Source organism: Lactuca virosa, chromosome 8 (assembly GCF_052849685.1).
Source record: "Lactuca virosa cultivar CGN04683 chromosome 8, Lactuca_virosa_CGN04683_v6, whole genome shotgun sequence".
Lineage (NCBI taxonomy): Eukaryota > Viridiplantae > Streptophyta > Magnoliopsida > Asterales > Asteraceae > Lactuca > Lactuca virosa.
In genome coordinates, this window is record NC_136433.1 from 261,011,434 (window position 1) to 261,027,102 (window position 15,669).

Below are 15,669 nucleotides of genomic sequence, written 5' to 3' on the forward strand. Positions count from 1 at the left end.
TGACACTTTTGGTCCTTGCAATCAATATTTTTACACTTTTTTGGAACCTTTTAATATTTAAAGTTTGGCCACAAAACTTTAACGGTTTGACAACTTTGATCACTTTTCTAAAAAGTTGCTAATTCCTACCCCTTTAATTCTTTAGCCATTTTCACACTTCTGGTCCTTGCAGTCAAAACTTTTACATTTTTTGTCTGGGGCAAAGCCCAGACTTTTCATCATTGCACGTCTGTCATATTTATCAATTCGGAAACAACATTGAAAGCTTCTGGCCCCCGCGTAGCGGGGGTAACCTTTCTAGTTATTATTAATTTTTTATGTCAAAGATCATGCTCTTGGTTGGTATTGTCGTGTTACCTTCAGCCTACTAAATTCTTATGAGAATTATGATTTTGGTTTTGGTTTTTGCTTAAAGACAAAACTCTAAATTAACAATAAACTTACCTTTATTTTAGGCTATGTTTGGCGTGTGACAACCAGTTTATTTTTTAAGTTCTTTTAAGTTGTTAGGGTTGACAAACCAAAAAGTAGCTTAAAAACTAGCTTTTAAAAAAGCTACTAGGACTAGTTTTTCAGGAGTTTTTTTTATTTTTTCAAATATACCCTTAATTAATTATAAATATCATATTTTCTAAATGACCTTTTTTTTATTTCAACTAGCTTATCAACTAGTTTTTACCAAACATTATTTTTTTATCAGCTAGCTTATAAGCTAGCAGCTAGCTCTTCAGCTAAGAACAAAGAGAGGATATCCAACATAGTCATTATGCTTTCATGTTCCATCCAGGACCACCAACAAAAATAGCATATATGGTTCAATCCGTAGGATCGTGGAAACCAATCAAAGAATTGCCAGCTCAAAGTAAAAACTGTGAGCAGCTTTTCAGCTAACAATTAGTTTTTCGGCTAGTACGCCAAATATAACTTTATAGGACATTCTTTATCCCGAATCACTAAAGTCTTTATTTGTTTTTCCATATGATCCATGTATTACCTAATTAAAACCATTATTGTTTGTGTTTATATTGTTATATTGTGTGACGTCCCTCAGGATATATTTTTTACAAACATTTATGGGAGGTTTTAAATTTTTTAAAGTTGGTGATTTTTCCTTCCTTGTTATTTAAGGACTTGATACTTTATTTAAAAAATATTTCGTCATTCCCAATTATGCTATGTGATGCATGTTTCATTTTAGGACTTCATGATTCATGATATTGTCGTGTTGGTTGCATGCATTTGTATCGATTATCACCATGTTTTGTTTTGATGACGAGCAAACAAGAATCCGTATTGTATCTATATCTAACCATTTTGTATTAAGCATCGATGTTATTTAATGGAAAATGATGATATAACAAATCGACTTTCAATTATTTGAACATCGAATTAGGATGCACAATGATACCATAACTTTATTGGATCCATGATCACAAAGCTTGACAAAGAAAAAAAAATCTAAATCCGAAACCTAACAAAGATTTGTTATTATTAAATCATGACTCAACATGTGTGTCAAATTTATCATCAAATAATTTCCACGTCTTGATCGAAGAAGTTCAATGTATATGAGAAACAATTATTGAAGCTTGCTTTCGAAGTTTTTGTCATTAAGAGATAGTCGAGGGACTATTTTTGTAATATACCCTAACTTAATTCTGAAAAGCCATAATGAAAAACAATTCTAGTATTTGTATCGGAATAACTATAATATAATAAAGTTGGATCTGTTCGACGGGACAAATCTCCGGCGAACCTCAGTTCAACTAAGTCCATAATCCGTTGATTTCTTCCCTTTTTCAGTGAATTCGTGAATGGAAACGATCAGAAAACAGGCGACGAAGCTCCGGGAGCAGGTTGCCAGACAACAACAGGTACAAATCAGACAAATTCTTTGTTTTGAATTCAAACTCTCGGCGGCGAAACACTTTCGATCATAGTTAATTTTGTTTATGACAATTTATTTTTCAAGGATCTGTGGATGAATCAGTAGAATCTGATTTTTTTTTTCTTTCCCTAGTTTATTATATCCGTTCGAAAACGAACGAGACGTATTTTCAAATTTCGATGTCAAAAACTTGTAAAAAACTAATATAGATGTTTAAGCAAAGTCAACATAAAGATAAAATTATTAATGAATGATTCTTTTTTTGTTCAAGATACATTGTCTAACTTGATTCAGTTAGTATCGATCAAGCTGTTTACGTCGATTATAATTTTAATTAGGGCACTCTGTCATAATGTAGGTAAATGATAGTGAGTTTGTAGTTACCTTCAGCTTTTGGTCAAGGTAGTGTAGGTAACTATAATCTCATACTCCGGTTAAAGAAAGATTTATTATAATCTTTCTGTTTTATGAACAAACTAAACATTTATCCTATTCTACAACTGATATAAAGTTATTCACAGTCCCCAAATAGCAATTATCATGCCAAGTCATACTATTTGTTACACAAGTTGATATAGAATAGTCTGTTCTTTGTTACTTATTTAGTAAGAAAACGTGATAACATCATATCTCATAAATAACTACGCGTATTTTCCAAATTTGAAATACTGAAAAATAAACTTTGTGTTCACTTTGTGATAACATGATAATGCCTGAATGGCATAAAGTTGAAAAAGGGCAAAATACAGAAAAGCACAACTTACTTTCACAATAATAATTAATAACATTATTATATATATTTTACTTTCAGGCTGTTTTCAAGCAGTTTGGTGGTGGTGGTTATGGAGGCTCTGATAATGTTGTTACAGATGAGGCAGAATTGAGGCTTCATCAGAAACTTGAGAAGCTATACATATCTACACGTGCTGCTAAGGTTGCTCTTAATCCAAAAGCTACTTCAAGTAGCATTTAAAGAAAACCTCATGCATATTTTAACAAAATTACTAGGTTGCCCTTAAAAAGTCACGTATCTATTCATCTACCCTAACCCTAATCATGTCCTTTTATGTAATTCTACACCTCTTAAAAGCTTACAACTTACTCTTTTACACAAATAAAAGCTTGAGCTTCTGGCTGTTTTTTCCAAACATACACTAAGACTGATGTTAATGGGAAAAAAGATTTCAATTTTTGCCCTACCCAAAAATGTGGAATAGGGGCAAAAGACTTGAATGCTCTTCTCATCTTTATTATTTAACATAGCCCTAAAAAAGCATGTCCTGAATTCAAGAGAAACAATTTTGCAGTTGCATGCTCTAAATCAATGTAAAAAAATAAGCTAAATGTGACTAAATGACCGTTTTACCCTTACATTCTAAAAAACAGTTTTCACAATGTTCACTAATGTTGATGTGAAATGAGTGGGAGGAAAAAAGAAGGGTAGATAGATTAAGTAAAAAAGAAACATTCTTGAGGCTCAATGAAACATGATGTTAACATTTCTGATAATAAAAATTAATTTTACCCTTTTGGTCATATTACAGTTTGCTCCCTTTTCACTTTCAGCATTTCCAAAGGGACATTGTTCGTGGTGTTGAAGGATATATAGTTACAGGTTCCAAACAACTTGAAATTGGTAAACTTTTGATGCTTTTTTCCAACTTTTTTTTTAAAGTTCATTTGATGGACATTGTGTTGTAATTTGTAAATTCACGTGAAGAGTTTGTTGAACAGGGACAAAATTGTCCGAAGATAGCAGAAAATATGGTGTTGAAAACACATGCACTAGTGGAAGCACACTATCTAGAGCTGCAAAAAACTTTTCAAGAGCTCGTGCTTTAATGGAGAAAGAAAGAGGAAACCTACTTAAATCATTTGGGACTCAGGTTCATTTATTTGTTAATTATATGTTACTTTTAATTTTCAAATTAGTGTTCTAAAAATAGAAAGAATTAAAGTACTACGCTAAAAATAGAAAGATTTTTTTTAAATCTTGAACAGGTGGCAGAGCCATTAAGAGCAATGGTAATGGGAGCTCCACTAGAAGATGCTCGTCATCTTGCTCAAAGATATGATAGAATGAGGCAAGAGGCTGAAGTACAGGTGTTCCTTTTTTTCTTTTTAATAAATGAATTTTCTTTTTTTGTTTCTGAAAATTATATTGTCAGTTTTGTTAATGTTGCAATTTGCATTGATTGTTTTATATAAAAATTGTCATCCAAAAAAACACAACACGGATAACAATTCTACTTAGACTACTATCACCATATTATGCTTTTATATATTTTGTCCTGAAAAGTAAAATATTTAATCACAACAGAATATAGTTAAATGGATAAAAAAAAGTAATTAATTTGTAGGCTGTAGAAGTTTCTAAAAGACAAGCAAGAGTAAGAGAAGGAACAGGGAATCCAGACATCCTTATGAAACTTGAAGCAGCAGAATCAAAATTACAAGATCTGAAATCCAACATGGCAATTTTGGGAAGAGAAGCTGCATCAGCAATGGCTGCTGTTGAAGGTCAACAACAAAAAATGACACTTCAGAGATTAATTTCCATGGTATTATATTAAATATTAATAATTCAAATTCAAATTCTCATCATGTGTTATTTATTATCTGACACTTGTATTTTTTTTTTTTTTTTTTTATGAAAGATTGAATCAGAACGTGCCTACCACCAAAAAGTTGTTCAAATTCTCGATCAGCTTGAAGGCGAGGTATGCAATGAGGGCATATTTGTAAAAAGACATGAACTGTGTGAATGCGAGAGTAAATGACTGTTTTACCCTTGTGTAGATGGTATCAGAACGACAAAGAATTGAAGCGGCTCCTACACCAATAGAAACAACACCTCCACCTCCATCATATGAAGAAGTAAATAATGAGTTTACTTCTCCAACTCAAAATGGGTCAAATGATGAAGTGGATTACTTTTTAGGAGAGGTAACAAAGAAACAAGTCTATAAATTATAAAATCCATTCGAATTTATTAACTACTTTCTTGATTATCTTTTTTTATTGATTATTTGTTGTTTCAGGTAATGTACTCATTTCAGGCAGAGTCTGATGTGGAGCTCAATTTATCACTTGGTGATTATGTTGTTATTAGAAAGGTAAGGAATTAATTACATCTACAAAAATCAGATGCCACGTCAGCATATTTGACAAGTCTATAAAAAAAATGACAGGTGTCTAATAACGGTTGGGCAGAAGGTGAATGCAAAGGGAAAGCAGGTTGGTTTCCAGTGGGATACATTGAAAGACGAGAACGTGTTCTTGCAAGTAAGGTCACAGATATTGTTTAGCTCTCATTCCCTTCATTTAAATCTAAAATTTTGTAAATTCTCTTTTGGAATTTTGTTGTTGGTTTTTTTGTGAGACGATTTATATAATCGCTTTTGTGCTTTAGTCATATTTTTGTGTTAAGTCGAGAATGTTAATGTGCTTTTTCTGGGAAACTTTTCTTTGTCATGAAATTCAAGGAACAATTACGAGAAATACAAAACATTATAGCAATGTACTTTTTTTGAACTACAATTTTGCATTTCGATCTTTATGTGTTACATATAGAGAGAGAGACATGTAATTGTGTAAGTGCTTTGCTATGATGAGTAAGGAATTGGAACTATGTTGTTTTGTGTCAAAAAATGGAAGTATGATTTTGTCATGTCATGGGTCACATAAACAGAAATGAAAAATGTGTGTTGGATTAGGCTAGATGGAGTCTACACCTTTTTTGCTCTCATGTAGGTGTCACGTCATATTTGTTATGTCTCTTTAAGATCTTGCCATTAAAAGGGGGTGGTTTGCCACTTTTGCCATAAGATTTTTTTTTCTTTAAAACTAAAATGGATTTATATAAATAGTAATTTATTTATATAAAACTAAAATTTTCATTAAAGTTAAAAGACAAGTACACTTGAAATTAAATAAAAGACAACAAGCTTGAAATTAAATAAAACACAAGACACTTGAAACTAAAACGTGGGAAACATTGAAACATGAAAATAACATAACTTCTTCAGACATATTGACGTCACTTTTCGTGCCCCTTACAATTTGCTAAAACTCTACAAACTTGAAATGTTTGTTACTTTTTGCGAAGAAAGTTTGAAGAGCATTGGCTAATAGTATTTCATCATTTAGTGAACCACATTTCATTTTAAGAAACACAAGGTGAAATTGAACTACCACCACGGTGTTTGTTTTTCTCCACTTGGTGAAAAGTTGATCTTTAGTTCGGTGGTGACCTTGACCTATGTTGTTTATCATTGGCTGATTATGTTTCATAACGAATACCTACTTATGAGGTAGTTGCTATTTGGATTACATCGACCCATACATGAGCCAAAACGATCTCTTCTGTCGTGGTCCAAAAATGAGTCATTTTTAGATGAGTTTTAGGAAAGATTTGAGTGTTTAATGTTTGAGAGAGATGATGAAGAAGGTTTGAAGGTTGTGGAAAATAAAGAAGTTTGTTGGTATTTATATTAGATGAAGAGGAGTTTAAAATTTGAAATTTTGTAAAAAAAAAACGATTAGTTTTTGAAAAATGGGGTATGTTTTGGAAAATAGTAAAAAAAAGAAAAAAAAAACAAAACAAACTTCTTCTCTTTCATCGGCTAAAACTTACAGAGTGCAGTTGTCGAACTCGGCATGCCAAGCACACGGCTTAGTGTGCGTCGAGCCCAACTCAGTAAACTAATGTCGTACGACTCCCTGCATCCTTATGCTTAAAATGTAAGTATATACTGTTATGAGAAAAATAAATTATATATATATATATATATATATATATATATATATATATATATATATATATATATATATATAGTGTTATGTCATGGTAACCCGTTTATTTTCGTGTCTTGTTGATGGTTCAACCTATACCCCATAATCCAAGATGTTTATTATCGCTGATTTTTATTTTATTTATTTTTTAACCGACCAACTAACAATTTTATGCTCTTGTATAATATCTACTTTTAACCTTTTTCTTTGATCTTAGTAAAGAGTGAAACATTTTTTTGAAATATCGGATTTCATAAATGTTCTTGAAATTTAGGATTGTATTTTTTTGTATGTCCGTAATTCTTTGTGTGGACTCTTAAATCCAAAATTTGAATAGAAAATGTAATTCTTAGTCTGGAATCTTAAATCCAAAATTTGAATAGAAAATAGAATTTTCTGTATGAACAATGTACTTTAGATGTGACGTCAAGTTAGTCCAAAACAAATTTAATATAGTTCAAAATATCCAATTTTGGAGAGGGTGGTCATTTTTATAAATGACTTAAATGTAGGTTATAATGAAATGGTTATTTTTGTGATTATTGCTTTATTTTAATTTTATAAAAATTTACATTGTTAATGCCAATAAGAAAGAAATGGGAAAAAGACCAAGAAATGAAAAGAAAACTTCGTGGGGACCTAATGCATCCGAACTAATGAAGGCCCTCCGGTCTCTATTGCATGCCATGTTTAATTATTTTATAAAATTAGCATCATTCACATTAATATACAAAAAAATGAGGAAAAAGACCGACAAAAATAACCTAAAAAAACTTTATATGGATCACTAACCTATCTTGGACAATTAGGTAACACCAATACAACTCAATAATGGATATTGTTGTTATAAATATATCTAAAGGGCGATTAGTGATGCATGTGTAGTTTCTGAAACCCTGAAGATGGGTACGAAAAAACAATGATATCTTAGATTAGGACATACAATGAAAAAGCATTTGCATGTTTTACTCCAGGAGTATCTTTTAAAGATCATGGAGTTTATGGGTTTTGACAAAAAGTGGACATGCTTGATAAATGCTAGCTTGGTGTCGTCTCATGCTTCCATTCTTGTGAATGGGAGCCCTACATTGGAGTTCGGTCTACAAAGATGTCTTCGACATGGAGATTTGTTATCTCATTTTTTGTTCATTATTGTTATGGATGGTTTGCATGTGGCTTTGGAGGATATTACGGCTTAGGTATTGTTTTGTGGTGCTCCAGTTGTCGTAGAAAATCTTACTTTAATGCACCTCGTCTATGCATATGATGCTTTGTTCTTGGGTGAGTGGGATGAAGGGAACATTGTAAACTAATTTCGAATTGTTTCTATTTAGTCCCTAGGTTGAAAAATAAACTTGTAGAAATCCAACTTGTTTGGGGTTGGAATTACTGCATAGGAAGTAGAAGACCTTATTGGTCTCAGGTTGCTCTGCTTCCACTAGCCTATTCACATATCTTGGGTTACCCATGAGGTCTAATGTAGGCCGTATCGAAAACTGGAATGTATGCATCACATCTTTCTTTCTTTAAACTTAAGTTAGGTCATAGAACAATGATCCTAATCCAAAAGAAACAATCAAACAAGACCATGCAATGGGACTAAGTCCACGTTCCTGACCCTAACTGTTTCCTTTGAAAACTTTCTTTTTAAATTTTTGAGCTTTTAAAACTTGAACCATTTTAAAGAAAAATTTCATACATTGAGCCTTAGTTTGAGTTAAAAAATACACAAATGTATGTCTAAATCCCTCAAACCATGCTCTGATATTAACTTGTAATGTCCAACTATAGTCTCATATACCATTGCTATCGTCTAACTATAGTCTCACATACAATTGTTGTAGTCCAACTATAGTCTCACATGCAATTGCTAGTGTCTAACTATAGTCTTGCAACAGTCACACATACACGCTATCATATTACGACATCTAATGTCATACATAGTATAGTGAAAAAAATTATCTTAATCTAGTAACAACAATCTGAAAGCAATCTCCTCAAACGAACAGGTAGCATAAACCACCTAATACCAAATAGAGGTCAATCCTTAGTCTAATACTCATGTTCATCAAGTTTGACCAAAATTCCAACTTGTCAAAAATTCAAAGGTCAACGACCAGATGCGCAGTGGCCAACATTGGATGTGCCACGTCCTTTACATGACAAAATAGTCACGATTGAATCTTGCTTGATGTGTCGCGGTCATCAAATGGACGTGTAAAATCTACTGGCATAACAACCTTCTTTTTTAAGTCCTTAATCCTTTAAGACAAAAGTTGTAACTTTTTAGAAACCATCAAATAAGGTTCTTAATGGATAAAGTTTTCTAACTTTACCCAGATCCAAGCCTATAACAAGGCCAACACTAACCTTAGATTCATAAAGTGGCCAAAAAGGTTGAAATCTTCTTGCATGGGTTAAAGAGGACTGAATGATGCATTCTATTTACCACATTGGGTCCAGAAAACTATCCCAAACAACCTTTGGTCTTGGAGTTTTCCAAAATCCATAGAAAACATGACAAAAAGGGACCAACAAGCACAAAATACCTAGATCTAAAAGCTAAATCCATAAAGGTAAGAACTTTATGACTTATGTAGCTAAGTGAAGTTCTAGAAGGTTAAAACTTCACTGGATCTAGCTTCTCTTGGCACCAAAGGACTTGCTTGTTCTACAAGAATCTCCAAATGCACCAAAAACACAATGATGGAAAGAGATGAGGCTAGGGTTTCTTTGCGCATGGTTATGGAGGATGGGGGCTGGTGATGAGGGAAAACCCTAGAAGTTAGTGCCATTAAATAGCGCCCAAAGCCCGAGACCTAAGGTTTTGGGCTAATTGCAGTGACATGTCGCACCGAACTAAAGATGCATCGTGCCCAACGTACGTCCATTGTGCCGCGACCCTTAAAAGCACATGTCGTGTTCAAGCTAAAATTCATTTCTCTTAAACTTTGAAAATAATTGAACAAATTATTGAAATAGTCCCTGTGGTTTGGCTAAAGTTGCGCGTTTGGTCCCTATGTTTTGTTTTGCACTCGGACCATCCCCACGTTTTCTTTTTATTACTTGCCTGGTCCCTGGGTCCGTTATTCGTCAATTCCAAACGTTAATTCCCTCACGTGCTTCGCACATGAGGGGTATTTTTGTCATTTTATACATGGCGCCTAAATGCAATGCCAATCGTTTCTTCATTCCGATCATTTTACGATCACCTCCCTCACACACACACACACACACACACACTCTCTCACTTAATATGTAACTCATCAAAATCGAGTAGAAACCCTAACTCCTCAAAATTTTGCAAGAATCATCGGAGCAACAATGGTGGGTTGGAGGATTAGAGCAAACATGGAAGAAATAGACGTTGAAAAACATTACGGTAACCCCTTATTTTCAAAAGTTAAATTTATCACTTACAAATTTCAAGCTAATAAGTTGAAGCTTTCTCTTTTACAGCCGGTCATCCAACTATCTTCTCCATCAGATTATTCTATGGTGGAGAGTTTACGAAGTTTCCTGGAAGGAGGTACGTTAAGGGCAAAGAAAGATACGTTGATCTATTGGACATTGATGAGTTTTGTGTGCACGATATTGATGAGATGATGGAGACCCTAGGCTGTGTTGAGGAGGGTAAGTTGCTTTATTACCACTTCAAAAGACCCTTTTCAGATTTGGACTTTGGGTTGTTTGCATTGACTAGTGACAGTAACATTAACCATTTGGGTATATACGTGGGTAAACATAAACTGATTGAAGTTTATGTTGAACATGGTAAAACAATGTTGCATACATATACAATGTCATCTACCCCTAGTAAAGTTAGGATAGAAGAAATCGTTGATCAACCTTCGTGTTAAAGAAGGCTTTTTTTTGGAATGGAAGGAAACTGAAACAAGGGATTGTATTGCATCAAGTAAACTAGATGTTGTGCCAACAAAAGAAACTGAAAGTGACCAAATTGATGCCCAATGTGAAACACAAGGTATATTTGATGAATTTCTAAATGAAGAACCTGGAGGGATTACTCATGAAAGTGACAATAGAGATGATGCTGATGATAGTGATGATAGTGGTGATAGTGATGATAGTGAGTTCTTAGTAGACTTAGATAACCTCCTAGATGAACCTGAGATAGACATGAATGAGTTTTTGTTAAATATTGATGAAGATATAGAGTGGGTGGGTGATCTTGGAGGGTCAAATGTCAAGAAAACAGAAACAAGGGAAATTGATGATATTGAGGTTGTAAAAAATGAGGTATTCTTATATGAGTCATCATCTGATGAAGGTAGGAGCAACAAGAGAAGAAAGTCAATTAAGGCAATCTGAAGGGCAATGGAAAATAGTGACGCAAGAGTTAGCGATCCATTCTATGTGTACCAAAAATTCACCTCATCTGAAGAATTGAAAAATGCAATAAGACAACATGCTGTGGAGACAAGGAGGGAACTAGACTCCATAAAAAATGACAAAAACAGAGTGAGAGCTATTTGTAAAGGTACTATCCCAGACCTTGGTCAACTTGATCCATGTGGGCCCAGTCAAAGCAATAAAGAAAGTGAAGAAAACAAGTGTCCATGGGTACTTTATGCTAGCAAGTGGGAACAAGATGTTGACTGAGAGATCAAGACCTACGAAAAAGAGCATAGATGTCTACAAACAAGAAATGTGAAAGCTTGTACCTACAAGTTCTTGGCAAAGAAAATAGTGCAGCAGATTGAAAGCAACCCTACAGTCCCTACACGAGCTTTACAAGAACAACTTCAACGTGAATACCAGGTAGATATTTCGAAGATGAAGGTATTTAGGACTAAAACAGAAGCATTGAATCAAGTAAGGGGCGATTATGCAGGGCAATATACTACACTACGAGACTATGTTCAAGAACTTCGCACTCGAAACCTAGGGACAACAGTTAAGATAGAGGTCGAAAGTGAGCCAAACCCATCTTCTGATACTAGAACTTTCAAACGGATCTACATCTATCTAAGGCCATTAAAGAAAGGTTTTCTAGCTGGTAAAAGAGATTATCTTGGTTTGGATGGGACTTTTATGAAATGGACTTATCCTGGAATGATACTCACAGCTGTGGTAAGATGTAAACACATATCTTGTGTCATTTTATTCCATTTTATTTAAATTACTAACTCCTTCATTATGTTTAGGGTCTTGATGGAAATAACTGTACATATCCTTTGGCATATGTTGTCGTAGAGGCTAAGAATATAAATTCATGGACTTGGTTCTTAAGGTGCTTGGGTGATGACATTGATTTGCAAGCTAATTCCAAATTTACCTTTAGATCTGACAGACAGAAGGTAAGTAATTTCAATGGACTTGGTTCTTATTGTACAATGTATACATTACATCTAATGCTGTTTACTTTTTGTACAGGGCTTGTTGCAAGCAATTGGTACATTGTATCCATGTGCAGAACACAGGTTTTGTCTGCGACACATTCATGAAAGCATGAAGAAAATGTGGAGGGGAAAGGTGTTTCAGGACATGTTGTGGAACTGTGCAAGTACAGCAACAATACAAGAATTCAACCATGCTCTGGAAGAGTTAAGAAAGCTAAACAATGACTGCTACGAATGGGTCAAAGCTATTCCACCTCAACATTGGTCTAGGGCACACTTCACAGGTTTGTTTTATTTTGTTGGGTTAATTGTTACCAAATGATTCACTTTCTCACATACTTTTTTATTTATATTGTAGGGAGGGCTCATTATGATGGGCTTCTGAATAACTTGTGTGAGACCATAAATAATCAAATTAAGAAAGCACGCAACCAACCAATTATCACATGCCTTGAGTACATTAGAGAGTACCTTATGTTAAGGATTGTGAGTGTCCAAAAGGTAATTGATAAGGCTATTGGACCATTAACTCCAACTGCAACAAGTGTGATTGAAAAAAAAACTGATGCAACTCAATGTGTGGGTAAGTTCTATGGGAATGGAAAATATCAGGTGAGTGGTCCATGGATGGGCCAATGTGTGGTAGACATGGCTCAGCACACATGTTCTTGTAGAAAATGGGAACTCACTGGTATACCCTGTAAACATGCCCTTGTTGCTATATGGGACATGCGAAAAAATAAGCAGAACGTTGGCGTACCTGAAGAATGGGTTCATTCTACTTACTAGTTAAAAACTTGGAAGGAAATGTATTCTTTCAAGATTGAACCAATTAATGGAAGAAGAATGTGGGAAAAGTTTCCATGTCCAACCACTTTGCTTCCTCCCAATCATCATGTCCCCATTGGAAGACCAAGGAAGAAAAGAAGGAAGTCAGCTGTTGAATTAGAAGATATGGTGAAGGGTGGTAGGGCATCAAGGAAGGACAAGAGTGTGACATGTTCAAAATGCAAAAAGCTTGGTCATAATAAAAGAATCTGCAAAGGTCAAAGTGCATGTGATGCTATTTCAAGCAAGAAAGGGAAAGCTGGGAATAAAGCTAAAAGTGTAGGTGATGGTAGTTCAATCAAGAAAGGGAAGGATGGGAAGAAAGATCAAAGTGCAGGTGATGGTAGTTCAAGCAAGAAAGGGAATGTTGGGAAGAAAGCTCAAAGTGTAGGTGGTGGTAGGCAAAGTGGAACTCAAAGTGCATGTGATGGAATTTCAAGCAGGACAAGGAAGGCTGGGAAGAAAGGGAAGTGTATTGCTTAAGTTATGATTGTGTTTTCATATTTTGTGTCTGTGTTATGAACCAATTATGGTGTTATGATCTTTTGTGTTTGTTATATTTGTCATTATGTTTTGTGTCTGTGTTATGAACAATTATGGTATGACTTTTGGGACCTGTTGTCTATGTATGGTATGACTTTTAATGTATCTTTATTTTCAATTATGGTATGAACAATTAGTGCTATAATCTGTTGCTATGTTTTTGTTTTAATTCAATTCCATTTAATCTAATTCTATTCAATCATTCAATTCAATTCCATTCTAATTCAATACCATTCAATTATATTCAATCATTCAATTCAATTCCATTCCAATATAAAACCAGTCAATTGCATTCCATTACAAACCACTCAATTCTATTCCATTATAAAACAGGAAATTCCATTCCATTCCATTATAAAACAGTTAATTGCATTCCAGTACAAACCACTCAATTCCATTCCATTACAAACCCCTAAATTCCATCCCATTAGAAAACTGCCTTGATGAAACAAAAGATAAGTACATTGATAGCATAAATTAAAGCTTGTAAATTAAAATTGACACAAAAAACCCAACTGAACACTAATAACAGCCTCAAGGCCCTATTCTCATGTTGAAGCTCATCCAATGACTTCTGCAAATCAGGGGAGATACTTTTTTCAGTTTTTTCACCATTAAAGTTGTCCTCATCAACCCAATCTATGAAACCACATTTTTCTCCCTGCATTTTGAGTAATTTGTTGTGTGTTAAAGGTATGTGATATATAAATATACTTAAGAAGAAATTGCCCTTACCTTTCCAGTACAACAATAGAAAAGTCTTCCAGGGTTTTTCTTGGTAGTCGATCTTCGTATCACACCAACTTGACCACACTTGCAGGTTTTTTCCATTAGGGTTGATCGACACTTCAAAGAAGAGGAAATGAAAGAGAAGAAGAAAGGGAGTATTTGAAAATAGAGAGAATCAGGGTTTAGGGGTGTTCTAATAGATTTTTTATATAAAATGACGAAAATACCCCTCATGTGCGAAGCACGTGGGGGACTTAACGTGGGGATGGTCAGAGTGCAAAACAAAACATAGGGACCAAACGCGCAACTTTAGCCAAACCACAGGGACTATTTCAGTAATTTGTTCAAAATAATTAACTTGGTAAATAAACATATCGGGAAGCAAGCGTTACAATCAACAACTACGTTTATTGATCCAACTGTTCGCAAAAATACACGTGGACGTCGATGATTGAGAAAACAATAGTAAAAAATGTACCCCACCCCACGCCACCCCCAGAGTACCCCTACCAACCCAACTCCTACCTAAACGCTACCCCACCTACCCTACCCACCCATTCAAGATCCCCATAGACGTAGTTATTCTACATATGCATTATATTACACGAAGACTAATTGTTTTGAATTAAATCAGGAATAAGATAATCATAACATGCATTCATTTCGAGAACCTTCAATGACCAACTCATACTTCAACCAAAGTTAATATGTAATTAAACCCACACATCGGGCATGTTAAAGATGTAAAAAGAGTTGGAAATTATGGATTTTGGGCTATTATTTTGTCATATTAGCATACATACAGATCATAGATGGGAGGCCTTATATAGTGGTCAGTTGAATGGTTATGTTCCGCATAATAGACATAATGCACCACAAAATTGTAACACTTAAATTGTTAGTATATTCCACAAAATTGGGGAGGAGGAGTTGGTTGTTATTAAGGATTCACGAAAAAGAAAAAAATAATCAAAAAGCCGAAAAAATAATCATTCGATGAAAACCCACAATATATCTACTCTACTGTCACAACTAGCATTTTTGGCTAGGAAATTCCGTCCTTGTGTAAACATCGACTATTGTAAGACTTGTGCTAAAACGTTAAGTTTTACAATATGGTTCCTAATGAACCATGTATTGTTAAAATGCAAAGCATATATATCTCTCAAATCTCTCCCAAACATCTCTATATATCTCAAATCTCTCTCAAATCTCTCCATGTATCTCAAATCTCTCTATGTGCCTCAAATCTCTCTCAAATCTCCCTATGTAGTTCCTTAGTCGAAACCAACTCAAAACGAAAGGAGAAAACTTGAAAGAGCAAGCCCTGTTCGGAACCCCTAAGTGACTTCGGAACCTTCGGATTTGGCTCCGGAATCCCTTCACCCGGGCAATATCGCTCCAGACGCCTGCTGATCCAGAACTGCTGACTTCGGAAAAGCCTCGCATCACTCCGGAAGGACCAGCCGCCGAGCCATCTCGCACCTGGATCCTTCGCATCTCGGAAAAGGGCACTCCGGAACC

At 34.6% G+C, this 15,669-nt stretch overlaps 2 protein-coding genes across 2 annotated transcripts; both read left to right on the forward strand.

Annotated features, from left to right (window-relative positions):
• The first annotated feature begins 1,688 nt into the window (after nt 1-1,688).
• On the forward strand, nt 1,689-5,422 carry LOC145134015 (SH3 domain-containing protein 2-like). Its single transcript, XM_079068948.1, has 10 exons — nt 1,689-1,874; nt 2,700-2,822; nt 3,455-3,524; nt 3,623-3,774; nt 3,890-3,991; nt 4,249-4,449; nt 4,546-4,608; nt 4,688-4,834; nt 4,930-5,004; nt 5,080-5,422. Exons 1-10 carry the CDS (start codon nt 1,815-1,817, stop codon nt 5,194-5,196), a joined length of 1,110 nt encoding a protein of 369 aa, XP_078925074.1. The 5' UTR covers nt 1,689-1,814; the 3' UTR covers nt 5,197-5,422.
• A 5,598-nt stretch (nt 5,423-11,020) lies between these two features.
• Nucleotides 11,021-12,834, forward strand: LOC145131480 (uncharacterized). The gene is made up of 5 exons (XM_079066160.1): nt 11,021-11,266; nt 11,387-11,776; nt 11,851-12,003; nt 12,080-12,329; nt 12,404-12,834. Exons 1-5 carry the CDS (start codon nt 11,021-11,023, stop codon nt 12,832-12,834), a joined length of 1,470 nt encoding a protein of 489 aa, XP_078922286.1.
• The last annotated feature ends 2,835 nt before the right edge of the window (nt 12,835-15,669 follow it).

Excerpts from the sequence above, each read along its gene's own strand:
- LOC145134015 (XM_079068948.1), top strand. The coding sequence starts at position 1,815 with ATGGAAACGATCAGAAAACAGGCGACGAAGCTCCGGGAGCAGGTTGCC. Across the intron at positions 3,525-3,622 it reads TTCCAAACAACTTGAAATTG|GGACAAAATTGTCCGAAGAT; the intron begins GTAAACTTTTGA and ends TTTGTTGAACAG. Across the intron at positions 5,005-5,079 it reads ATTATGTTGTTATTAGAAAG|GTGTCTAATAACGGTTGGGC; the intron begins GTAAGGAATTAA and ends AAAAAATGACAG.
- LOC145131480 (XM_079066160.1), top strand. The coding sequence starts at position 11,021 with ATGGAAAATAGTGACGCAAGAGTTAGCGATCCATTCTATGTGTACCAA. Across the intron at positions 11,777-11,850 it reads GAATGATACTCACAGCTGTG|GGTCTTGATGGAAATAACTG; the intron begins GTAAGATGTAAA and ends CATTATGTTTAG. Across the intron at positions 12,004-12,079 it reads TTAGATCTGACAGACAGAAG|GGCTTGTTGCAAGCAATTGG; the intron begins GTAAGTAATTTC and ends CTTTTTGTACAG.